We start from the raw sequence: 26,208 nt of genomic DNA on the forward strand, positions 1-26,208 counted from the left end.
CGCCCTCCCCCGTGGCCATGGCAACGCCCCTCCCCGGGGCGGGCCCGGCGGTGACGCGGCGGAGGTGACGCGCGGGGCGGTGGTACCGGAGCGCTCGGCGCTGTCTCCTTGTCCCCATCACGGCTCCCGCTCGGCCCCCCCGCGCCGCCATGTCCGCGCCCGGCAGCGGCGGCGACTTCGGCAACCCGCTCAGGAAGTTCAAGCTCGTGTTCCTGGGCGAGCAGAGCGGTGAGCGCGGCCCGGGCGGCGCGGCCCGGCCGGGGGCAGCGCCCGGGGCGGCGGGTGGGGCCGGGGGACGCGCTGGGGCCGGGGGATGCGGGGCAGAGGGGTGCGGGGCCGAGGGATGCGGGGCCTGGGGGATGCGGGGCGGAGGGGTGCGGGGCCGAGGGATGCGGGGCCGAGGGATGCGGGGCCGAGGGATGCGGGGCTGAGCCGCCGGGCGCAGGGAGGGGCGGCCCGGCCTGAGGCCTCGGCGGGCGGGGGCGCGGGGCTCGGTTTGCTCCCGCCGGGGCCCTCCCGGTGCCTCGGGCCCCGTTCCCACCTGGCGGGTCCCCGTTCCCACCTGGCGGGTCCCCGTTCCCACCCGCCGGGCCGGTCCGCAGTGCGCCCGCAGCCCTGTGCGGGAGCGGCCCGAGGGATGCGGGGGCTCCCGGGCGGTGCTCGGCCCTGCTCTGCCTCCCTTCCAGCCTCGGGGTTTTTGATTTTGTCTCCAGTTGACTCCCTTTTGTGCCCCATCCCGCAAAATTCATGGATGAGTTGTGTGTTTTCCTTGGAATCGTGGTGTTCTTTGCTGGGAGTGTCCAAGGCCAGGTTGGACAGGGCTTGGAGCAACCTGGTCCAGTGGAAGGTGTCCCTGCCCATGGCAGGGCGTGGGACTGGGTGAGCTTTGAGGTCTCTTCAATCCCAGACCATCCTGAGATTCTTACTGCTCCAGCCCAGAACTGTAGCTCTTGCAGGAATTTCCAGAAGTTCTCCAATTCCCCTGCCTTTCCAAGGCAGGATTGACATTGCTGCTGGTAGATATTTGTCTAACCTGCTTTTAACCCTCTCCAATGTTCATCATTTCACAACCTTTTTAGAGGCAGTTAATTCCTTTTCACTTTTCCATCCATGTCCTTCGAATTTTTCTTGCCTTCCTGAGCAAGAATTGGAGATCTTCTCCTTGTTTCCTGTTTCATATCAGTTCTGCACTTTGTGTCTTGATTAAATTTGGAGATGTAAATGTAAAGTTTTGAATCAAACCACCAGACTTTGCTCTGTATCTAAAATCTCATTATGAAGGAAGAAAGGATGCAAGTCTTGGATGTTGCTTTTCCGTGCAGCCAAAGGCAACAGAACTGGGGTGTCACCTGGTTTGTTTTGATGTTTGTGTCCCAGGCTTGGGGATTACATAAGTAGCAGAGCACGAGGAACAAAGCAGATTTGTGGGTTGCTTAAAGCAAACAACCAGTTCTTTGTTATCTACATGGCAACACACCTGATTGGAGGACCAGGCCATCACCATGATTAATTTTTGACCTACAGAGATTGATTTGCCTCTGTCATTTTGGGAATGATTTTCCTAGCTGGTTATTTCCCAGGAAGGTGTGGTTGGAATGGTCTGAGATTGGCAGCTGCTTTCAGATCAGTGCCACTCCCAAAGCAGTGCTTATTTTTTTTCCACTGCTGCTTGAAAGTAATTTTTCTCTTCTCTTGTAGTTGGGAAGACCTCCCTGATCACCAGGTTTATGTATGACAGTTTTGACAATACTTACCAGGTATGTGGTAGGATTTTATCTTAATTTTTTGAAAATATTTATGGGCAAATCTGTTCCCTGCTGTTAAAATTTATGCCTGTGAGGGCCAAGCACATTGATCCATGAGGTGTCAGTTAAATATCATATAAAAGGTTAAAATGTGCCTTGAAACAGAGATGAGGCTTCATGATTAAACCAGAGCATCCAGGATGATGTCAGGAAATCCAGTGTACAAAAAGGCAGCAGGGTTTAGATCCTGTTTGGGTATGTGAGAAGCCTTGAGGAAGATGGGGAGAAACACTGATTTATGGGTCTGGCTGATGGAGAAGATGATGGTCAAGATGCCAGGTGATGGATTTGGGAGTCTCAGGAAACAGAGGATGAATAAGATAGGAACATCTTGTGATAATTCCTGGTCTCCGGCATCTTTAGAGCTTCCATTTAAGTAGGAGTAGTTGAGTCTGGAGTGTATAGATGGATCTGCAAGAAGTCAGCTTTGGTATATTCAGTCTCTCATTTTTTTTATTACTATTTTTTAACTAAAAGACTAAAGATAGGAAAAGCCAGGGAAGTCTTGGCAGGGAAAGAGGAGGGTGGGGATGAAGAGGCTGCAGATGAAAAGGAGAAGATGTGTAAGAGGCCTGAAGATTTTTAGGAAGAATTAATTGCTTCAAAGGCACTTAGAAGTATTTCAAGGGAATATCAGATATCTTTAAAGCAGGAGATAAGGGGTTACCTTTTAATTCAGCCAGAAAGAGTTATTGGTTTAGACTGGGGTAATTTTGAGTTGAGGACAAATAATTCACTGGAACTGGATCCTCTTGTGCTTCAGGTGTTTCCTTTCCTGGCTTTTGTAAGGTGCTGGCAGAGATCTGTGTGCTTATTAAGATTTATTAACCTTGTCCTGGCTAGAAAATAGGCCTCCCAAAAATAAGTTCTCCCTACCAAAATTGACTATGGTGGTCTTTTCTAGTATTCCATGGTCCATGTTCTGCTGGAGCCCTTCTGTGCTACCTGTGTGTGTTAGGATTAAAATAATCTATGTCTAAAACACTAAAATCTGCTACATCAGAGCTGTCTCCTGTTTCCTGGGGTTATGAAGGGCTGGGACAGCAGCTTGGTTGAAGTGCCTGGGAGTGCATCTAACTTAGTACATTATTTTAAATGTCTTTTTACTGGAATTGCTGTAGCAATGGGAATGTGAATGGACGGAGACTTGCAGAAAGAATGGCCTGAGAAATTAAGCTTCTGAGTGTCACTGGAAGGGAAGCACCTTTCTGAAGTGGAAAGCCCTGAGTAAATGTGGCTTTTTAGCTTTGAATTGTCCATGATTTATGTGTCTCATTTGTTCCACTATTTGGTTATTTCTAATAAGATAATTTTTCCCAGGCTGAGCTGGGGTAGGCCAGAATGAGCTGTGATCTGTGTTGAGATCCATTAATGTCTCAGGCTAAAATCCAGCCTCAGAGGGGGGTTCTTGTGTGAGGAATGCTGTGAAATGAAGCCGGTGCAGATACCCAGATTGCTTTGTTTTCATCCCCTCTGTCGAAAGGCAGATCACTTCACCAGCTTAATCTCAAGTTTGTGGAGGTTTCTGAGAGTTTGGAAGGGTGGGAGCTGCAGCTGCTGGAAGGCAGGTTGCAGTCCCTAATGCTTCCCTTCTTTCCAGGCAACCATTGGAATTGATTTCCTGTCAAAAACGATGTATCTGGAGGACCGCACGGTAAGTGAGGCGTGGGTGGGATGGCGTGGGAGCTGCAGGGCTGGGCCCTTCCCCTGGCCCTTCCTCCAGCAGCTGCTGAAATCCCCCAGAGGACCAGCCTTTGTGGTACCTGTTAAGATCCGAGACCTCCAGCAGGAAGTCAAAATCTTCCATGGAAAACTGGGACGAGATAATGGCCATATCCCAGGGAATGAATGGGCTGCCTGTTGTAGGAACCTGGTTTAGGTGTGCAAACTACACCCAGAATTTGCAGCTCTGCCTCTGGGATTGTCAGTAGGAACAGGACTGAGCAGAGCTCAGGTGTCACAGAACATTCTGAGCTGGAAGGGACCCACAAGGATCATCAAGTCTGACTCCTGAAGTCAATGAAAAGCCAGTGAGGGGGGTTCTACAGGAGTTGGTTTTCAAGGGCTTGAAGTCATTCATGATTGGACCTTGTCCCTGCTCATAGAAAGCTCCTGTTTTCAGGACTGTAACACAGTTCTGAGCCACTGTAGTAAAGCAATTTTGGATTTAGCCTGCATGAAATTCCTTTTGGCATAGAGACCCCTCACACCCCTCCCCTGCCTTTCAGTGTTTGTGGTTTTGTTCATGTTTTGCTACTGTTTGCCTTTTTTGCCTTTTTTGCTGGTTTTACTGCTGTGTGAGGACTGTGACAGTGCTGGGGGAGGAGAGGACAGTCCTGTGTGTTGCTTTGGGTCTGTTGCTTCCAAGGAAAGCTGAGCCCAGTGTGTGTGATGAGTTCCCTGGGAGCTTCTCTGCCATCTCACCTGTGATTCACTACGAGAAAAGACCTTCCTTAACCTTTCTTTGGGGGGAACTAATGGATACCATTCTTCAGTGGTGCTGGCAGAAGAGGGCAAAGATCCTGGGAATGCTGCTTGACACCTGTGAGGGCACAGTGGAATGTCTGTGTGCTGTTTCCAGCAATGGGGTGTTGATTTCTCATGGTTGTGTGGGTCAGGATGTTATTCACCTGCTGCCCTGCTATCCACGAAGTACCATTTTCATTCCAAATACTGTTAGTTTTCCTGATTATGTAAGTGGTCCACAGAGCCCATGGAGCCTGTTTAAATAACAGAGGTGTGGAATGTAGATAAGAGGAGAGACAAATACAAACACACAAACTGGGAAGATTCAGACAGTGAAATAGTTCCTCAGATGTAGCTCATGCTGCCTTTTGCAATAAGCTTTGATTTCTGGGCTGGAAATGAAGAGTGCTGAGCCTCCAGCTGGGGTGTGGGCTTTGGTGTATTTGATATGTCCTTACAGCAAATAACATATCCTGGAATTACACCTGTGCTCCATCACTCAGCTCTGATCAGGGTCTGGACAAACTGGCAGAAGGGACTCCCCATCCCTGGAAGTGTCCAAGGCCAGGTTGGACAGGGCTTGGAGCAACCTGGGCTAGTGGAAGGTGTCCCTTGTTGGATATAAATGCAAGATAAGCCAGTCTGGAGGGCAGTTGCTGTTCTGGCTCATCTCCCACTCCTGTGTTTTACCACCTCTGGATTCCCCGTGGGTTGATCCACCCCTGGTGATGTGTTCCTTAGGGACAGGAGTCACACATCCACCAGGGTCACTGAGGTGTTTCCATGTACTTCCCTCGTTAGCAGGTGGTGTGAGAAGGGGTTTTTAGGGGTGGCTGGGTGGATGGTGTTGGTGTGTGGGATGTTACTGGTGTGTGTGCTGAGGTCCCCGTGAGGCTCAGAAGTGTCTCTGCCTCTTTCCACGGTTCTGTTTCCGTTTGAACTTTCCTTTCGTTGCCTTAGTTTTGCTTTGCAGTTAGTTTATTTTTTTTTCTCATTTATTTATTTATTTTTATTTCACTTGAGTTTTGGTTTTTGTTTTCCGTTTTCCTGCTCTCCCCCTTCCCCTGCCCCCCCTGCACTTCTCCATTTCCCAGATCAGGCTGCAGCTGTGGGGCACAGCCGGCCAGGAGAGGTCCCTCAGCCTCCTCTCCAGCTCCACCCGTGACTCTGCCGTGGCTCTCATTGTCTTTGGCACCACAAGTAGGTATTGAGCCAGAGGTCTGCAGGGACCTTGCTTTTAACAGGGATCTTTATGTGTTGGAAGTGGTGGTGGTGGTGGTACCCAAAAAGAGCTAAAATAGACTAGCTGTGGGTGTTGGCTGAGGGCTGAGCAGGGACTGGGAATTGCTGTGTCTGGGCTGATTGCAATGGCAGGTGGTTGGAAATCTTTGGAAAACTATTATTTTTCTTTTTTTTTTTTTTTTTTTTACTTCAGAATTATTTTTTTCCTTTCTAGAGAAAATACAGATATATATATATAATTTGTACAAGTACCAGCTTCAGGGGCCAAAGCAAAGGAACACTGTCAGAGTAGGTAAAACAGCACAACACCCATTCACACAGAAGCTGGGGAGTGACTTAGGAGGATTCAAGACTCCCATTCCCTTGAAAAAGAGAACTGGAGATTCATATCCAGACTTTGAAAGAGGAGAGATGCAACTACCAGAATTTCTAAAGAATGAACAAGCTTAGAAGGAAATTCTCCGTAACTCTTGACATGAATGTTTTAGTTCAAGTTAGGAAAATATGAATAGGATTGTTTCCTTGTGACTCCTTGTTATTGATTCCAGTTGATCTGGTGGAGTTTTTTGTTCATCTACAGTGTCAGGATTTACACCAGTGAGCCAACACCATGTGGGCAAAATTTAAGGAAAGAACACAGCAGAGGTGGAAAAACCTCTGGCCCACCTTTATTCTGTCCCAGAGTGGATTATAGTGAGGGCCAGGTGTTTGTTCCACTCTCCTTGGCTGAATTGCTTAACAAATAACAGACTTCTGCTGTGATTTATCCTCTACACTGAGGGCAAATAATGACATGGTCTTTCTCCCAGTACTGTAGCTGAATTCTTCTCTGGGAGAATTCCTGGTTTGGTGCAAACTAACATAGAACTGCCCTGTTTGGGGTTTGAGGAGCACTGAGCTGTGCTGGGACCTCTCTGGGGTGAGGCAGCGTGGCAGGATGCACAGCTTGGCATCATTTTTCCTGCTGTGCAGGTGCAGGATGCTGTTTATCCCGGCAGGTGGAAAAATGTTGCCAGTCCAGGCTGTTCTTAACATCTTCCAGACCTGTCAGAAGTAATTCAGTGATCGCTGATCTCGTGGACTTTGGCAAAGGGCTTTGCAGATAATGTCATTGTTTTCTTGTTACTGCCCTTAGCTCTTAGTGAGTGAGAGGCTCTTAAGTTTTCTTGTGTTACTGAAGGAACCTGCTCAGGTGCTTCTGAGGGTGTGAAGAAACTGCTTAGTTATTGTTGCTCTGCTGGACATCCCAAAATGCAGGCGGGGAGAGCCGTGGTGAGAGTCCATCCTGCAGCTCAGGACCCTCCTGAACATTGTTTTTAAGGGTTAATTCTTAGTGTTCCACAGGGGGTTATTTATATTTTCCCCTCCAAAAGGGGGTGCACACGAACTCTGACTGGTAGAAATGAGAAGCCACAGAAATATTGCAGCAAACTCAGGTCACTGCAGGAGTGTCTGTGTGGGACCTGCACAGGTCCTGAAGGCCTTCCCTCAAAGAGCATCACCTGCACTAAACAAGTTACCTGGGCCAGGCCTGTGCTGCTGCTTCTATTGCCTTTTTGCCTGTGAGTCTGAAGGGTGGAGTGTTAAATCACCATCTGGGTCAAGTTTCATGGTGAACATTGCAGTATAACTGCCTGGGCAGTGTGGGGAAGCTTGGGAAGTCCAGGAGCTGTGCTGATCCATCTGATCTTCCAGCTCCGATGTGACACTGCCCAGGTGCTCCAAGTTTGTCACTTCGAGTTTCCTGGGGTAGAGAAAAACCCTGACTTTCGGTCCTGTAATCAAGTCTGCCTTCCAAATGAAGCAAGAAGTAATTGCTTTAACTGTAATTCCTAATCTTCCTTAAGCCCCAGGGCATCAGATCTACATACCCTGATGGAGATAAGATCTTGTTTTGAATCTGCCTGTAACCAGGCGCTTTGCAGCTCAATCAGCTTCTACTTCTCTTCTAAACAAGCAATTACTGGTCCTTGTGAAGCTGCTTTTTGCTGCCTTATTAACCACTGCTCTGCCCCAGTGCTGGGACCAGGCTCCTGTCAGGGAGCTGGGAACCAGTGCCTGCCCCCATGAAAGCCTTTGGGAATGCCAAGCAATCCTGTTTTCTGGCAGTGCACAGCCCTGTGGGGAAGGAAAAGGTGTCACTTCCAGTGTAAAAGCTTTGATTCACTGGGGGATTGGGCACATTTTGGGCAGTTGTGGTTCAGATGGGCAGGTCCTAGGCCTTGGAGCTGCCTTCTCTAATAGTTCAGAGTGTGTTTGGGGATCAAAATGTGCCCCTCACAGCATTTGTGCCTTTTCTGACCCCTGTGCTGCTCTGGAAGGATGACCCCAATGCCCTTCCCATCACCTGGAGCCTGCAGTGTGTAACATTTGCTTCCATTTCTGCTGGAACTTAATTTATTGATTGCTTTAATCTCTCATGAAAATCCCCATTACCATCATCTGGGTGCTGGTGCTGGAGATTGGATGCTTTTTTCCTTATGTGGTGTCTGGGCTGAGGGAATTGCCCCAAAAGCTTTGCTCAGAGTTGCTCCAGGCTTGGAGTCCTGTGGAGATCCAGAATCCTGTGTAGACCTGGGAGACCTGATTTTTATTTTATTATTATTTTTAGATTATATTATTATTTAATATTATTCTTATTCTATATTATTATTATTTATAGTTATATTAATATCTATAACATAATTGTTATTATACAATTATACAATATAATTATAATTATTATTTAATAATAATATCATTATATGCTATTATATTATTATTATTTTATTCTAATGTTCTAATATAATTATATATTACATAATATTTAATATACTATATTATATATTATTATGTTGTTATATAATATATAATATATTATATTGTTTATTATATAATATATACTATATAATTTATTATATTTATAATTATAAATATTTATTATTATATTTAATATATTTACTATTTAAATTATTTAGGTATTATTATTTACTTTTTTAAAAAAGTTTTTTAATGTTGGTGTCAGTTGGCAAAGGGAACATGAAGTAAACCAGGCAGTTCCAGCACTTCAAACTGAAACATCCTCACACACCCCAGCGAGGAGGTGGTGGCTGTATCCTAGAGCAGTTTGGGAATGGCAGGCTCTGTAGGCAAGCAAAGGAGGTCGTTAAAGCACATTATCCTAGAGCAGTTTGGGAATGGCAGGCTCTGTAGGCAAGCAAAGGAGGTTGATAAAGCACATTATCCACAGTCAGGAAGCCTGTGGTGTGGTGGTGGGACACTGGGGCAGTGCCACGGGTGGCTGTGCTCTCAGAGCTGCTGCAGGGGCTGTGGCAGTGCCCCCTGTCTAAAGGGCAGTGTGGTGCCCTGTGTTCTCTCCCTGCCCTGTCCCGGGCTGTCCCAGCAGGTGCGGCTGCAGCTCTGGGACACGGCGGGGCAGGAGCGGTTCCGCAGCCTCATCCCCAGCTACATCCGCGACTCCACCATCGCCGTCGTGGTCTACGACATCACAAGTGAGTGCCCGCGGGGGCTCCTGCCTCCAAACACCCCTCCTGCCCCCCGACCACTGCCAGCCACGGGTTCTGCTCAAACTCCGTGGAAATTGGAAGTGTTTCCCCCCCTCCTCCCTGTTTTTCCAACAATTTATGGGTTATGTGGTGGAGCACCTGAGCAAAGCGTTGCCCCTCTCTGAAAAGCAGTTTTATGCTCAGCACTCCCATTTGTTCTTCCCTACAGACTTGAATTCTTTCCAGCAAACCTCCAAGTGGATCGATGACGTTCGGACAGAGCGAGGGAGCGACGTCATCATCATGTTGGTGGGGAACAAAACCGACCTGGCAGACAAGAGGTAACGAGGAGAGCTGGGCCCTGCTGCCCTGGCCAGGAAAAGCCAGGACTGGCTGCCCAGCCTGGCTTTAAAAATTAGTTTGAAACGATCTTAAAAATTGTCGATTTGAAACGGGACATAAATTCCGTGTTGTGAAATTCAGGTTTCTGGTTGCAGCAGAAGTTATTCCCTTTTGATGTTCTGCAAATAGTTTTGGTTAAAATAAACCCACCTAAAAATATTCCTTTCACTGAAATTAAGTAGCTCTACACTTTGTTTCTCAGTAGTGTATATTGTTTGATTTTGTATTTCAAGCTGAGATAAAGCCAAAAAGCTTCTTTGCAAAGGCAAGGAAATCTGCTCATTTTCAGTAATCCAGTTTGCCCAACTCTCTGTGCACATGCAGCTGTGAGTTCATGGCACAGTTTCTCCTTGTTCCTTTTCAAAGGAAGTTGGGTTTGTGTGAGGCTGAAATGCTGGGCCTGTTAAGGCTGGACAAAGCCACAGGTGACGTTTTTTGAAGTAGAACACAGAGTATGGGAAGCCATTCATCCTCTGATAAAAAACAAGTTTAGTTCTGAGGCCAAAAAGCTGGACTAAAAATAGCCCTGTTCTTGTTCAGTGAAGCCTGTGAAGTTTTTCATTCCAGTCACTGTTGCTTCAGTTTTGGCTGGTGGTTTTTTTCCCCTGCAGTTTTCCTTTTCTCATTTTTGGACTCTTTTTCTCTTGTTTGGTTTCTCTGCTCTGTGATTTGTTCTCCTTGCTGTAGACAGGTTTCTATAGAGGAGGGTGAGAGAAAAGTCCCAAAACTGAATATGGTGTAGTTGAAACTGGTGCTAGAGCAGGATATAATGTGAGACAGGTATGTCCAGGGTGGTGCTCAGAGATGCAGTTCCAGGTCCTTGCTCCCAGGCCATCCTTGCTGCTGGAGCCTTTCTGGAATCTCTGTGTCACCTCACAGTATTCCCTTCTGTTGGCTTTGGGGAACTCTCTGTCTCAGGTGCAGTGTGTGGGGTTCTTCCTCCCCTGCAGGGTGCTGTGAAAGAGGCTCAGATGTGCTGCACAAGCTCCATCCTGTGCTGATCATCTCTTACTGATTGTCACCACTCCAGGTGTTCCGTGGGGTGGTTTCATTCCCAGCTGGGGGTTGTGAATCCTCTAGAGCCCTGAGGTGTCCCTTGGTGGGCTGTGCCTCCTGGGAGGTGGGGGAGCACTGACCACCAGCTCAGTCACAGATGTCTCTAACTCTTCCTTTCTGTCTTTCTGCTCCTGTTGGCCCCTTCCTCCAGGCAAATCACTACAGAAGAAGGTGAACAGAGAGCCAAAGAGCTGAATGTGATGTTTATTGAGACCAGTGCAAAGACTGGCTACAATGTGAAACAGGTACATCCGTGTTCTGTTCTAAAATCAGGAATCTGTCCCTGCTCTGTGTGTGTTGGCCCCTGCTTGGGGTTCCTGATCCAGCAGGGATTTGCTTGTGTATAATGCCAACCCCCTGAGATGTTTCTTGCCCAGTGATCACCATCAACTCTGCAGTAGTATTGGAAGCTCCTTTCCTGTCGAGTCAGTGATTTCCTGTCCAAGCTAAGAAAACCTTGGAAGAAAGGAGAGCCAACCCCAGAATGTGCTGAGGATGGGAAGGGGAAAAATCCCTGTTTTGTGCAGCCAGTCAGGTGGAATTTGTTTGGTTTTGTTACCAATTAGTGCAGTTTGCTGAAATCACTGTTGACATCACTGGAAGTTCCTCCTTCTGTTAACAAGCCACAGAGAATCCTGGAATATCTTAGAACAGCTGAGGTTGGAAGGGATCTCTGGGAATCATCTTTTCCAGCCCTTAGACTCAGAGCAGGCTTCCCAGAGCTGGCTCCAGCTGAGTTTGGAATCTCAGAGGACAGACACTGTCTCTCCAGCCAGCCTGCCAGTGTTTGATAAGCCATACAGCAAAAAAAAACAAACAAACAAACAAAAAACACAACTTCACATTTTTTATTTAAGCAGAATTTCTCATATTTCTGTTTGTGCCCATCGCCTCTCGCTGTAAGTTTGTGATGCCACCCTCCACTAGTTCAGAGGTTGTTCTGAATGTGACAGAGCTTGGAGTGAGGAGCTGGGAGCTCCAGGGGCCTGCAGGGAGCTGTGTCAGCTGGAAAACCCCCTCCCCAGGTTGCTGCACAGCAGCAGGTCGGGAGAACCCACAGTGAGACTTTGGGCTTGGGGTTTTTTGGCTGTTCTGGATTGAATCCACTTTGGTCTTTGGTTTAACTCTTGTTGCTTTATTTACCCAGTGGGTGTTTGCAGTGAGGGCTTCTGTGATTAGGAGGATGAAACTGCAGCACCTTGCTGGGACCTTGATTTTCCAAGGAACACACTTTGGGGGGTGGATGAGAAGCCCCTGCCAAGCTGCTGTGAGGAAAATCTCGTTAGCAGATGATTCCTCTGGTTCTTTGTGCAGCAGCTCAGCAGCCTGGCAGTGCCTGGGCCGTATAATGGCAGCAGGAGGAGCTCCAGGCATTGAGTTCAGAAATTATGCAAAACCATTTTCTGGGTTTTATGGGGAATGTAATAGCCCTTCCCAGCTCCAGCACATCCTTAATAGCTTGAATGCAGCTCACTTGAACCAGCTGTTCTGCCCAGGAAAGGCTGTTTGGCAGCAGGACTGAACTGAAGGGATGGGCTGTAAAACTCCTTAAACCTTGTGAGGTGACTTATCACAAATCCCCAAATGTGCCCTGGAACATCACTGGGTGCAGAAGCAGAGGCTGGGACGTGGCTAGTGAGTGCAGGAGGGAGTTGTTCCGTGAATCCCTGGAAGAACTATTACTAATAAATTCCGTGTTCCGTTCAAACTGAAACAGATAAAATAAAACTGCCTGTTTCATAGGCATTGAATAACTTCTTTATTAAAACCTGTTAAATTTCCTAGGTAACATTCTCATGACATTGTTGATCAGTGCTTTGCTTGCTAAAGTACCCACATAACAACTTGGTACAACTCAAGAGTTCTGCTGTAAACCAGTGTTTTTAACAGGCATTTTCTCTGACAAGCCCTGAGCTTTCCTCTTCCTGCTCTCCAGCTTTTCCGCCGTGTGGCTGCTGCCTTACCTGGGATGGACAGCACACCAGAGAAGAGCAAAGAAGACAGTATCCTTGCTTTCCCAGGGAGCTGGACAATTATCTGTTGTTAAATTTGGCTCACTGACTGCTTTTGGCACATTGTGGGGATGGGGCTTTGCAGGGACGTGGCTGAAACAGGACATGGAGCTGTTGGAATGTGTCCAGAGGAGGCACCAAGTTGATCAGAGGGATGGAGCAGCTCTACTGTGAGGAAAGGCTGGGAGAATTGGGATTGTTCAGCCTGGGCAAGAAAAGGCTTAGGGAGACCTAAGCCTGGAAGAAAGATGGGGAGGGAATATTTACAAGGGCCTGGAGCGACAGGACAAGGGGAAATGGCTTCTCACTGCAGAGGGTAGGGTTAGATGGGATATTGGGAAGGAATTCTTGGCTGTGAGAGTGATGAGACCCTGGCACAGGTTGCCCCATCCCTGGAAGTGGCCAAGGCCAGGGCTTGGAGCAACCTGGGATAGTGGGAGGTGTCCGTGCCCATGGCAGGGGGTGGAACAAGATGAACTTTTGGGTCCCTTCCAACCCAAACCAGTCTGTGATTCTGTGACCCTGTTCATGGGCTGTAGATAAATGTACACAGCTAAGGGCAACTAAAGCACAAGTTTTGCATCTCCACTTGAACTGAGGATGAAATCTGTGTAGTTTTAAAATGCTGTAATTCTTCATTCTTTTTGCACAGACCTGTCCAGTTGGGCTCCATCCTCTAAAGGGTCTCAACGTGCCAAGTCCCCTGGTTTTTTGCAGTGAATCCTGTTCAGGCAGAACATGCTCTGCTCAAACACCATGGGGGGACCACTAACAACCTGTTCTGTCCTTCTTGTTCTCCTTCAGCTGGGTGATTTCCTTAACCCCCCCTGCAGTGATCGACATCAAACTAGAGAAGCCCCCCGAGCAGCCAGTCACGGAGAGCGGGTGCTCCTGCTAACAGCACCTGCCAGCCATGCCCTGAGAACATCACTCATTGCCCAGGCATCCCTATGTGGGGCTGGAAAACAGCTCCTGAGAGCGACCTCCCTGTTTACTGGTGGGGAGCAGCCCCGGCCGCCCCTCTCACTGCATGGTATGAGCCCTGAGTGCAGAATGAGTGTCCTGTCTTTTGAGTTTATTTTTTTATGTTGTTGCACTTTGGCACTGTGGTGCCCTTTACACTCTCTCTCTCTCTGTCCCTCTCTTCCTCCCCTTCTCCCCCTCTTCCCCACCTCGAGCCCACCTGCTCCCCTGTATCTCGTGAATGCCATGGAAAAGCCGCCACATTAGGGAAGACAAAAACGAAGCTTTGGGGGTGGGTTTTCCGCCTTCCCTACTGCCTTGCATCCCAGCCAGCTCCCTGCCCCGCCTGTCCTGCATCCCCACTTCCTCTGGGAAGGCTGCTCCTTTAAACCAGTCCCTTGGACTCGGCCTTGCCTTTTTGGACAGCCCAGGTCACCTGTTCCTAGGCTTTGCTTCCCGCAGGGCACACACCACACTGGCTCCTTTGTTTCTCTCTCCTGGTGATGACCCTGGCTAACTCTTGCTCACAACTTCCAAGTTTGGCCCCTCGTGTCACACACAGCACTGGAAAGCCCCAAACTCTGAAAGCTTTGGCCTTGTTGCTCCTGTTTGTGTAGCAGAGATCCCACAGCCTGCTCTCCTTGGTTGGAATCTCTTCCCATCCAGAGGATGTTGGTGCTCGGTGAGTGTTGGTGTAGGGAAGGGGGAGGAGGGAACAGAGGCTTTGCAGCGTGAGGCTGGGTGGGGAGAGATCCTCAGGGATTCTGAAAGCAAACAGTGACCTGAAATCCATCACTGCTGGGGCAATACCTGCTCTGACAGTCATGGATTTGGCTCAGGCTCCTTTCCTGATCTCCATTCTGCTGTTCCTCATCCTATAGATGGGGAACTGCTTCTTGTGGAGCAGGAGAGCCACAGCAGATGGAAGGGCAGCGTTCCACTGTCATTCCTAGGTTGCTGCTTGATGGGATCCCACCCAGCTGTTTCTGCCTTTGGAGCAGAACTCTGGGATGGGGCCAGCAGCCCTTTCACTGCTGGGGTGGTTTTAAGCTGCCAAAGGTGAGGGGAGCAGGGAGTGACTGTCAGAGTGGGTGCAGGAATGGGGGATTGTCTGCTGCTGAAGGGAACTCTGGTGTCACTTCCCAACCTTGGAGGCTGGGAAATGCCTCCTCTCCCCACTGTCCCTGGTTTTCAGAGATTTTCAGAGATTTTAGTGGGGTTTTTGGGTCCATCTGCCCTAACAGAAGTCAGGAGGTTTGTCAGTTGGCAGAGAGGAGAATTTCACTGTCCTTTCCCCCCCGGGCTGTGTCACGGAGAGGATGCTGGTGGCAGGAGAGGGACTGAGCACGGTGTGACCACAGTCCCTGCCCTGCCCTGCCCTACCAGGGTGTCCCTGACCCCGGGTGTGGAGCCCGCGGGCCCCAAGGAGGGGAAGGGGCAGCTCGGGCTGGGATCTGGCAGTCCCTGGGATGGCAGTTTGTTCCCCTTCCCCTCGGGGTGAGCTGGGCTGCAGGAGGAAGCTGGGCTGTGGTCCCCCATTCCCTGTGGAGTGTCCCCTGTCCCCCCTCCCGGCGGTGGCGGTGCCGGGAGGCGGATCCCTGTCCCTCTCCCTCCCTCTCCCTGTACATACCCGTTGGGATCGCTGGTGTCGCTGTGTCCCTGTGTGTTGCTGTCCCCCCTCCCGGCGGCCCCGCTGCCCCCCTGTCGTGTTGTTGGAGTGGCGGAGCGGGGAGGGAGGGGGGAGACCCCACTGACGGGGTGGGGGGTAATTAGTGAAATGAATAGTTCCCTTCCCTCTGTCCTCTCTGGTGTGTTCAATGCCGTGTGTGTCGGCCCCGCTGTCTCGTAGCTGTAGCGAGTACGTGTGACTATTACTCTGAGTATGGACTGTCTGACACAGCCCTGTATCACAACCAATAAATAAAGTTATTTCACCAACACCTGCGCTGGCCTGGTGCCACAGGGGGACTCACTGCGAGGGGTGACCGGCCTGCACAGAGCAGGGGAGGGAGGAAGGAGGAGGAGGGATGGCAGAGGAAGGAAGGAGGAGCAGGAAAGAAGGGAAGGAGGAGGAGGAGGGGTGGAGGAGGAGAAGGAAGGACAAGGAGGAGGAGGGACAGTAAAGGAAGGAAAGAAGGAGGAGGAAGAGGGAGGAAGGATGGAGGAGGAGGGACAGACAGACGGAAGAGGAGGACGGATGGAGGAGGAACAGAGGAGCAGAAGAGACAGTTGGAAGGACTTTTCTCTGCTAACATGTTTGCAAAATGTGGAATATGTAACAATTTCCTTAAGAAAGGCTGTTCTTTGATGTTTGATTTTCGTTTACTTCCAAGCCTGCTCAGCAAGAAAGATTTAATCTGTGAAACAGCAGCCAGCAAGCTCTGAGTGGCCAGGGGTTGGGAAGACAAATTACTTGTTGCTGGAAGGCAAATCCCACCCAAACCATTCCAGGATTCTGTAAAGTTTGCACCTCTCAGCTTCAGTTTTGTAAGTCACTAAAAAAATCCAGAGTTGCTGGAGCTGTTGTTTTCCCACCAGGGATCACAAACTACCCATTTGTCCCTCAGGTTCTGGAGGATGAAATGGACTGTGATGGCCTTAATGCTTTGATAATTAAGACACCCAAGACATGAATGTGTCTGGGAAAGAATCCACTCTTTCCTGTTAGCCAGGGTCGGCAGGGAAGCTCCTGAGTCATTCCCTGTAAGGGCAGGGAAGAAGCTGCCCAAGGCAGGGGAGACCTTCCTGGAGCTCCTGCCAGGGATTACTCTGAAGAAGGATGAACAAATTGAACATTATGGTTGTATTTGCAGTTCCCTGTGGAGAGAATTCCTCCTTCCCCAAAACACATGGGAATGCTGGGAAATGGTGTAAGACCAGCGAGGTGAATATCCCATGGGACACAGAGAGCTGTGGCAGCAGAAGAGCTCCTACCTTGCCTCCCCAGGGTCTCACAGTGGGGTTGCCAGTGTGCTCATTTCCCTGGTAGAAAAACTAATTTTTAATTCTGAATGAAAAATCTCTTTTCTAGTGTATTTTCTGCCCCTCATTGCCCGGTGCTCCAGGCAGTGCTGGAGTTGTGTTGGTGCCACCACAGATAAATCCCCCCAGAGCAGCTCCTGCTCCTCCCTGGCAGTGCTGGAACATGTTCCAGGTTCCTCAGGGCTGACTTCCAGCACAGTCAGTGGAAAACCACCCTGAAACAGAGCTGCACCCCCCGTGGATCCCAAATTTTCTCCTGCAGGCTGGAGCCGAGCCTTGTCCCAGCATTTTCTGAAGGTGGGAATGAACAACCCTGCACACAGAGTTCCTGGGTGGGAATAAGCTGGATTTGGGTTGCTGTACTCATTTTATTGTTTTTATAGATGAAGTGGAAAACACCACAAGGAAGAGAAGGGCAGAGCCAGGGCTGTCCTGAAGCCATTACAACGTGATCCCAGCAGGCATTGTCACCCACATTTGCTGACAATTAACATTTCCAAACACCCCAGCCCTGTATCCTGGGGTCATTCCCAGCACAGAGGCACAAAGAGCCCAGTGCAGCCAGAGCTGGGCACTGAGTTTGGGTGGGTTTTACTCCTGGATCCCCCAGCAAACCCAGCAGAGCAGAGCAGAGGTGGCACAGAGGAGAAGGAAAGAATTCCATGGCATGAGAGAAGGGAAAAGGGGGATTTCTTGGAGGACAAGGCCCCTGCTTTGCTCAGGAGCCTCAGCCCCTCGTGCTTTTCCATCCCAACAAAGGTTCCAGGCCCAAGGGATCCAGAGCCAGCACAGCACTCACTCAAGTGCTGCTGAAAGAGGAGCAGGGATGGTGCTGGAGCAGCTCCCTCCAGTCCCCAGTTGCCAGCGGCTGTTCCAGCCCCACTCAGGAGCACAGGCTCAATCCCCTCCAGCCTCCTGCTGGGTGAGACTCTGGGCATCTCTCCAGGCAGGGCACAGCTGTGCCTGCAGTGGGAGCTGAGCGTGCTGGGCCATCTCGGGAGGTGGGAAAGCAGGAGAGGTTTGTGCAGGAGGAGCCCCAGCAGAGCTCCCCGTCAGTGAACAGTCCGTTCCTTCTGCCGCTGGTAATCTGGGGGAGAGGCAGAGCCTGAGCAACGGGGGAGTCACCCCCAGGGGCAGGAGAACACCTTCTGGCCACACCTGCCCAGGCAGAGGCAGAGCTCGGGCCCCTCTGCCTTTGCAATTGCACATTTGCATCCCAGGCCCTCATTTCAGGGCATTGAGAGCAGCAGTTTGTTTTCAACCTCTCTTCCCCCACTCCATGTTTTCCTTTTTGTGGCCAGTTTCTATTTCAGGAAGAATCCCTGTTTGGCTTGGCTTGATCTCTTTTCTTATCCCTTAAATCTCTGAACTTTATGGGAGCAGAAGCAGAACTTGGGAGTGAGCACAGACCTTCCCTTCACTCACCACTCCAGCATCCCTTGGGAGGGACATCTACCACTAGCACTGGTGCCAGAGCTCATTCCTGTGTTATCCAAGGATAATCAGCTGCCTCTGGAGCCCTAAATTACCTCTGTCCTTCCCCACCATCCCCCCTTCCAGCACAGGGTGGCTCAGCCCTGCTCCCCAAGTTTCCCTCATTGTCCTGAGGTGGTGCCTGATCCCAGATCCCCGTCTGTGCCCTGCCAGACTCGGGGGGAGGTGGCAGGGATGGCTGGAAGGTGCTGCCCCCGGAGCCCCGGCCCCACTCACTGTAGGGGAAGTAGCGCACGCGCATCGTGATCTCCCGGGCCGTCTTCAGGATCTCCACGGCCTGGAAAACAAGGGCTGGGCAGGGCTGGGCAGGGCAGGGCCTTCCCTGGCCCCGTGGGGAGGGGCTGGAAGGGCCTGGATGCCCCCCCTGCCCCAGCTCACCTTGCTGTGCTCGATGTCCTGGAAATCCACGTCGTTCACCGACAGCACCTGGTCCCCCTCCTGCAGCCCCGCCCTGTGCGCGTCCGAGTCGGGGATCACCTGGGCACAGGGATGGCACGGGCTGGGCACCGACCCTCCCACGGCACCCTCAGGGCACCGGGCAGCACAGGGAGCAGGGAAGGCTCAGCCCCGGCAATTCCCGGGGCTGGGAAGGGACCGGGCAGTGCCACAGGAGGGGCTGAGTGTGGGAAACCCCAGCCTGAGCTGGATCCGGGGGGGAATGGATGGGGATGGACACACCTTGGAGATGAAGATTCCCAGCTGGGAGGCTTTTCCTCCCCGGATGTTGAAGCCCAACTGTGGGAAAAACCAGCAGTGAAAGGCAGACACCAGGGCCCTTCCCTTGGCCCAGGATCCTTCCCTTGATCCAGGACCCTTCCCACTCCCACGACCCTTCCCCTTCCCAGGACCCTTCCCATATACAGGTCCCTTCCCATTCCCAGGTCACTTCCCATTCCCAGCTCCCTTCCCATTCCCAGCTCCCGCCCCTCTCCCAGACAGATCCCGGTCTCTGGTCCCGTTCCCAGCCGCCCCAGCCCCTCTCTCCCACCTCCCGTTCCCGGAACCCCCGCGTGGCCGCCGCTCCCGCCCTTCCGCAGCTCCCCCTCCCCAATATCCCGCCGGGAGCGATCCCTGCCCGTGCCCCCCGTCCTGCCCCTTCCCGGCCCCGGGAATCCCGCGGGCCCCGCCCTGCACGGGCCGGGTCGGGACCATCGCGGCTTCCGCGGGAAAGGCGCCGGGACCGGCCCCCCGGGCCCCGCGGGCTCTCACCTGCGCCCCGGGCGGCTTCTGCAGGGCGATGGTGCGGGGCAGGAACCGCGTGAGCTCGTTGTTGTAGTCGGGGTGAAACACCCGCTGCGGGGACGCGCCAGCTCAGCCGGGGCCGGGCCGGGCCCCCGCCCGGGCGACCCCGCGGCCGCCCCCGGGCCGGCGCGGCCCCCCGACCCCCTCACCTCGTGCGGCGGGACCCAGGCGGGCGGGCTCTCGTAGGGCGGCAGGAAAACCACCGGGAAGTCGTCGTAGGGAGCGCGGGGCTCCATGGCCGCCGGCTCGGGCGGCGCGCACCGCGCGCCCATTGGCTGCGCCGGGCCGCGCCCGCCCCGGGGGACGCACCGGCACGCCATTGGTCCGGCGCTCTGCCGGCCCCGCCGCTTCCTGCCGCTGTGATCGGCGATTGGCTGTGCCCCGCCCCTAGGTGACGCCCCGCCCTGTGATTGGTTTGAACTCCGCCTGTCGGTGACGCACCGCTCTCTGATTGGCCGGTTTGAGCCGCGGCCGTGGCGGCGCCGCCATGGAAGGAGAACGAAGTGGAGGTTCTGGTGAGCACGGAGGAGGCTCGGCGGCACCTCACAGACCTACTGGGGAGGGGAGATCTTGGCTCAGGAGCTGCAGCAGCTCAAAAGAATAAAGAGTCCAGGGAAAACCCGCCTCCAAAGCTCCGGGTGAGGGGGAAAGGCCCCTTTCCCCGTCCCAGCCCTGGGGGGTTCAGCAACACTGGGGTTACTCTGACCCTCACTCCTGTTCCCTCAGGAGGTAGGGAAGGGGCTCCATCCTTGGCTGCCTTTCTGGGAGAAAGGCTTCATGTGGTGAAGAGGTGCTGAAGTGACTTGTTAATTAATGCAATTAGGGAACATTTCTTCACTGAAGGGGCAGTCGGGCACTGGCATGGGCTGTGCAGGGCAGAGGTGGAACCACCATCCCTGGGAGTGTCCCCAAAAGGTGTGGATGTGGCCCTGGGAGTGTTGGGTGAATGGTCGGACTCGACCTCCGAGGGCTTTTCCAGGCTCAGGAGGGCTGTGAGTGGGTCACCCCCTCATGGAAGGCTTTGTGCTTTGGGGAAGGGGCCCTGGAATTGCAGCTCTGGAGAGAGCTGCTCCTCTGTGCTGGGCTGTCTAAAGGTGTGATTTCCTCCCCTGTTCCTCCCTTGGCTGCAATTCCTCAGAGAAGGACCTACTGCCTGGCAGAGCTGCAGTCCCCAGAGGTGGATCTCTCCATGTCATGGGCTCTCTGGTTTGGGAGTCAGGCAGGACAGAACAGCTGAGCTGGGCCCAGGGCCAGCACAGCAACTGCTGGCAGTGTTTGGAGACCAGTTGTTTCTCACTGCAGAGAGCCCAAAGGGTAGGAAGGCTGTTGTTCCCAATAATGTCAAATTCAAAGCTAGGTTGTTTAGTAATTCTTTTATTAACAATATTCCTTTATTAACAAACCAGAGTTAAAATTCCTAAATTATTCACACACGACCAGTTTCTAACTCCAGTGAATAAGGTCAGACCAGAAACCCCGCTGGTTTAAGGCTGCAGCCAGTGTCTCCTGATGGCAAAAAGGCACAAAAAAAGAGTTGACAAAGATTCAGCTGGTATCTCTTGTCCTGTTTGCTCTACCGGTTCGGCTAGAAGAACATTTTAGGAGCACTGCTTAATATCATGTTCTGTTCTGCTCCCTGGACCAAAGGCCTTAGGATAGAAAGGAGTAGCACACACAGAGTAATAAATTAGATAAACTAGACCTTTGAATAAGATCTAGAAGGCCCAGAGCCAGGATTTTGCAAGCTGGAAGAATTCAGGTCACCTGATTGAAGAGGTCAAACTGAGGAAGACGTCCATGGCGAGCACCACAGGGATGAAGGCTCGAGGGGAAGACCCCACAGCAGAAGACTGAGCATGTCTGGAAAGACTCTGCCCAGAGACTCTCCTGCTAATTAATATCTATGTTAGGTGATCTAACCAAGTGTCCAAAGTGTATAGTATACATATAGTATATATAAAGTGTGTATATAAAGAATATGCAGTAGGTAATTATGCATGCACACTTTATATATATGTGTGTGTAATATTATTATTTATATATTTATGTACTTTTAAATTTTATTTTTTATTTTTTATATAGACTATATAGATTTTATATATTTTCTTATATATGCTTATATTTACTCATGTGCTTTGATTTATTAATTGTATTTTTTATTTCAAAATATTTACATGTACTTTATTTACCAACAATGTTATTATTTATTAATGTATCAAATACATTGCCTAATATAAATATTAAAAATAAATATAATATATAGATATATATTTTTATAATATATAAATATTTATAATATTTAAATATAAATATTAAAATTTGATGTATATAGAGAATATGCAGTAGTTAATTATGCATGCATATAGACACTTTATATATGTGTGTGTTATTATATAATTATTTATGTTTTTATGTACTTTTAAATTTTATTTTTTATTTTTTATATAGACTATATAGATTTTATATATTTTCTTATATATGCTTATATTTACTTATATGTGCTTTGATTTATTATTTGTATTTTTATTTCAAAAAATTTATATGTACTTTTTTTACCAACAATATTTGTTGTTATTTATTAACATATCAAATACATTGCCTAATATAAATATTAAAAATAAATATAAAACTGTATAAATATATATTCCTAATAAGTATTTATACATATTACATAAATAAATATAATATTTAAATATAAATATTAAAATTTGATGTATATAGAGAATATACAGTAGTTAATTATGCAGGCATATAGACACTTTATATATGTGTGTGTTATTATATAATTATTTATGTTTTTATGTACTTTTAAATTTTATTTTTTATATAGACTATGTAGATTTTTTTTATATTTTCCAATATATGCTTAAAATATGTATGTATGTTTATATTTACTCATATGTGCTTTGCTTTATTAATTGTATTTTTATTTCAAAATATTTACATGTACTTTATTTACCAACAATATTTGTTATTATTTATTAATGCCTCAAATACATTGCCTAATATAAATATTAAAAATAAATATAGAATATTAAAATATGTAAATATATATTTGTAACATATATTTATAATATATAAATATTTATAATATAAATAAATATAAATACTAAAATTTAAAGTATGTATATAGAGAATATACAGTAGTTAATTATGCATGCATATAGACACTTTATATATTTGTTATTATATAATTATGTTTTTATGTACTTTTAAATTTTATTTTTATACACTGAGTAGATTTTATGTATGTATGTATGTTTATATTTACTCATATGTGCTTTGATTTATTCATTGTATTTTTATTTCAAAATATTTACATGTACTTTATTTACCAACAATATTTGTTATTATTTATTAATGCATCAAATACATTGCCTAATATAAATATTAAAAATTAATATAGAATATTAAAATATGTGAATATCTATAAAAATATATAAATATATTTCTAATGTATTTATAATATATAAATAAATATTTATAATATTTAAATATAAATATTAAAATTTGATGTATATAGATAATATGCAGTAGTTAATTATGCAGGCATATACACACTATATATATGTGTGTTATATAATTATTTATGTTTTTATATACTTTTAAATTTTATTTTTTATTTTTTTTATACACTATATAGATTTTATATATTTTCTTATATATGCTTATATTTACTCATATGTGCTTTGATTTATTCATTGTATTTTTTACTTCAAAATATTTACATGTACTTTATTTACCAACAATATTTATTATTATTTATTAATGTATCAAATATATTGCCTAATATAAATATTAATAATAAATATAGAATATTAAAATATGAAAATATATATTTATAATATATATTTATAATATATAAATGAATATTTATAATATTTATAAATATTAAAATGTAAAGTATGTATATAGAGAATATACAGTAGTTAATTATGCATGCATATAGACACTTTATATATATGTGTGTTATTATATAATTATGTTTTTATGTACTTTTAAATTTTATTTTTATACACTCTGATTTTATATATCTATGTATGTATGTTTATATTTACTCATATGTGCTTTGATTTATTCATTGTATTTTTATTTATCTCAAAATATTTACATGTACTTTATTTACCATCAATATTTGTTGTTATTTATTAACATATCAAATACATTGCCTAATATAAATATTAAAAATAAATATAAAACTATATAAATATATATTAATAATATGTATTTATACATATTACATAAATAAATATTCATGTAATATGTATTTATACGTATTACATAAATAAATTTTTATAATATTTCGATATAAATATTAAAATTTGATGTATATAGAGAATATGCAGTAGTTAATTATGCATACATATAGACACTTTATATATATGTGTGTTATTATATAATTATTTATGTTTTATATACTTTTAAATTTTATTTTTTATTTTTTATATACACTATATAGATTTTATATGTTTTCTTATATATGCTTATATTTACTCATATGTGCTTTGATTTATTCATTGTATTTTTTACTTCAAAATATTTACATGTACTTTATTTACCAACAATATTTGTTATTATTTATTAATGTATCAAATACATTGCCTGATATAAATTTTAAAAATAAATATAATATATAAATATATATATTTATAGCATATAAATATTTATAATATTTAAATATCAATATTAAAATTTGATGTATATAGAGAATATGCAGTAGTTAATTATGCATGCATATAGGCACTTTATATATATGTGTGTTATTATATAATTATTTATGTTTTATATACTTTTAAATTTTATTTTTTTATTTTTTTTTATAGACTATATAGATTTTATATATTTTCTTATATATGCTTATATATATTTATATTTACTCATATGTGCTTTGATTTATTAATTGTATTTTTTATTTCAAAATAGTTACATGTACTTTATTTACCAACAATATTTGTTATTATTTATTAATGTATCAAATACATTGCCTTATATAAATATTAAAAATAAATATAAAATATTAAAATATATAAATATAAATATATATATATTTATAATATATTTATATATAAATAAATATTTTTAATATTTAAATATAAATATTAAATTTTAAGGTATATATAGAGAGAATATACAGTAGTTAATTATGCATGCATATAGACACTTTATATATATGTGTGTTATTATATAATTATTTATGTTTTTATGTACTTTTAAATTTTATTTTTATAGATACTGTGTAGATTATATATTTACTTATATATGCAAAAATGTATATATGTTTATATTTACTCATATGTGCTTTGATTTATTCATTGTATTTTTTATTTCAAATATTTACATGTACTTTATTTACCAACAAAATTTGTTATTATTTATTAACATATCAAATACATTGCCTAACACAAATATTAAAAATAAATATAAAATATTAAAATATGTAAATATATTTTTATAATATATTTATAATATATAAATAAATATTTATAATTTTGAAATATAAATATTAAAATGTAAAGTGTGTATATAGAGAATATACAGTAGTTAATTATGCATGCATATAGACTCTTAATATATATGTGTGTTATATAGTTATATAGTTTTTATGTACTTTTAAATTTTGTTTTTATAAAGACTGTGTAGATTTTATATATTTACTTGTATATGCAAAAATATATATGTATGCTTATATTTACTCATATGTGCTTTGATTTATTCATTGTATTTTTATTTATTTCAAAATATTTACGTGTACTTTATTTATCAAAAATATTTGTTATTATTTACTAACATATCAAATAAATATAATATATAAATATATTGGTATATTTATAATATATAAAAATTTATAATATTGAAATATAAATATTAAAATGTAAAGTATGTATATAGAGAATATACAGTAGTTAATTATGCAGGCATATAGACACTTTATATATGTGTGTGTCATTATATAATTATGTTTTTATGTACTTTTTAATTTTATTTTTATATAGACTATATAAATTTTATATATTTACCTATATATGCTAAAATATGTATGTATGTTTATTTTATTAATATTTGCTTTGATTTATTCATTGTATTTTTATTTCAAAGTATTTACAAGTGCTTTATTTATCAAAAATATTTGTTATTATTTATTAACATATCAAATACATTGCCTAATATCAATATTAAAAATAAATATTATATATAAATATATTGGTATATTTGTAATATGTAAATAAATATTTATGATATTTAAATATAAATATTAAAATTTAAAATATCTATATAGAGAATATATAGTAGTTAATTATGCAGGCATATAGACACTTTATATATATGTGTGTTAGTGTATAATTATTTATGTTTTTATGTACTTTTTAATTTTATTTTTATAGAGACTATATAAATTTTATATATTTACTTATTATGCTAAAATATGTATGTATGTTTATATTTACTCATATGTGCTTTGATTTATTCATTGTGTTTTTATTTTGAAATATTTACATGTGCTTTATTTATCAAAAATATTTGTTACTATTTATTAACATAGCAAACACATTGCCTAATAGAAATATTAAAAATAAATATAATATATAAATATATTGGTATATTTATAATATGTAAATAAATATTTATAATATTTAAATATAAATATTAAAAATTAAAATATCTATATAGAGAATATACAGTAGTTAATTATGCAGGCATATAGACACTATATATGTGTGTGTTATTATATAATTATTTATGTTTTTATGTACTTTTTAATTTTATTTTAATAGAGACTATAAGATTTTATATATTTACTAAAATGCTAAAGTATGTATGTGTTCTGATTTATTCATTGTATTTTTATTTTAAAATATTTATAATATTAATATTAAAATTTGATGTATATAGAGAATATGCAGTAGTTAATTATGCATGCATATAGACACTTTATATATGTGTGTGTTATTATATAATTATTTATGTTTTTATGTACTTTTAAATTTTATTTTTATTTTTCATATAGACTATATAGATTTTATATATTTACTTATATATGCTAAAATATGTATGTATGTT

At 44.3% G+C, this 26,208-nt stretch overlaps 2 protein-coding genes across 6 annotated transcripts; one reads left to right on the top strand and one right to left on the bottom strand.

Annotated features, from left to right (window-relative positions):
• The first annotated feature begins 39 nt into the window (after positions 1 to 39).
• Positions 40 to 15,373, top strand: LOC127469421 (ras-related protein Rab-6A-like). 5 transcript variants are annotated; one of them, XM_051783720.1, is made up of 9 exons: positions 69 to 228; positions 1,699 to 1,757; positions 3,406 to 3,459; positions 5,366 to 5,471; positions 8,896 to 9,004; positions 9,228 to 9,339; positions 10,608 to 10,701; positions 12,393 to 12,459; positions 13,302 to 15,373. In XM_051783720.1, the coding sequence occupies exons 2-9, from the start codon at positions 1,732 to 1,734 to the stop codon at positions 13,364 to 13,366; spliced, it is 633 nt and encodes a 210-aa protein (XP_051639680.1). In that variant the 5' UTR covers positions 69 to 228; positions 1,699 to 1,731; the 3' UTR covers positions 13,367 to 15,373. The 5 variants fall into 5 exon arrangements, with proteins under 5 accessions (XP_051639670.1, XP_051639696.1, XP_051639659.1 ...); XM_051783728.1 differs by having other exon boundaries at positions 8,899 to 9,004; XM_051783710.1 differs by lacking the exon at positions 5,366 to 5,471 and having other exon boundaries at positions 40 to 228; positions 8,899 to 9,004.
• Positions 15,374 to 16,761: 1,388 nt separating this feature from the next.
• LOC127469438 (PDZ domain-containing protein 11) lies at positions 16,762 to 19,457 on the bottom strand. Its single transcript, XM_051783747.1, has 6 exons — positions 19,299 to 19,457; positions 19,117 to 19,200; positions 18,586 to 18,642; positions 18,286 to 18,384; positions 18,124 to 18,184; positions 16,762 to 17,500 (listed from the first exon to the last, which is right to left on the bottom strand). Exons 1-6 carry the CDS (start codon positions 19,419 to 19,421, stop codon positions 17,466 to 17,468), a joined length of 459 nt encoding a protein of 152 aa, XP_051639707.1. The 5' UTR covers positions 19,422 to 19,457; the 3' UTR covers positions 16,762 to 17,465.
• Positions 19,458 to 26,208: the final 6,751 nt, after the last annotated feature.

Source organism: Manacus candei, unplaced genomic scaffold (genome assembly GCF_025592945.1).
Source record: "Manacus candei isolate 608988 ecotype Guabito, Panama unplaced genomic scaffold, ASM2559294v1 h1tg000003l, whole genome shotgun sequence".
Classification (NCBI taxonomy): domain Eukaryota; kingdom Metazoa; phylum Chordata; class Aves; order Passeriformes; family Pipridae; genus Manacus; species Manacus candei.

Coding starts and splice junctions, on each gene's coding strand:
- LOC127469438 (XM_051783747.1), bottom strand. CDS start 19,421: ATGGGCGCGCGGTGCGCGCCGCCCGAGCCGGCGGCCATGGAGCCCCGC. Junction 18,385..18,585: donor TGGGAATCTTCATCTCCAAG/GTGTGTCCATCC, acceptor CCCTGTGCCCAG/GTGATCCCCGACTCGGACGC. Junction 17,501..18,123: donor CGTGCGCTACTTCCCCTACA/GTGAGTGGGGCC, acceptor CCTCTCCCCCAG/ATTACCAGCGGCAGAAGGAA.
- LOC127469421 (XM_051783699.1), top strand. CDS start 150: ATGTCCGCGCCCGGCAGCGGCGGCGACTTCGGCAACCCGCTCAGGAAG. Junction 229..1,698: donor GTTCCTGGGCGAGCAGAGCG/GTGAGCGCGGCC, acceptor CTTCTCTTGTAG/TTGGGAAGACCTCCCTGATC. Junction 3,460..8,895: donor TGTATCTGGAGGACCGCACG/GTAAGTGAGGCG, acceptor GGGCTGTCCCAG/CAGGTGCGGCTGCAGCTCTG.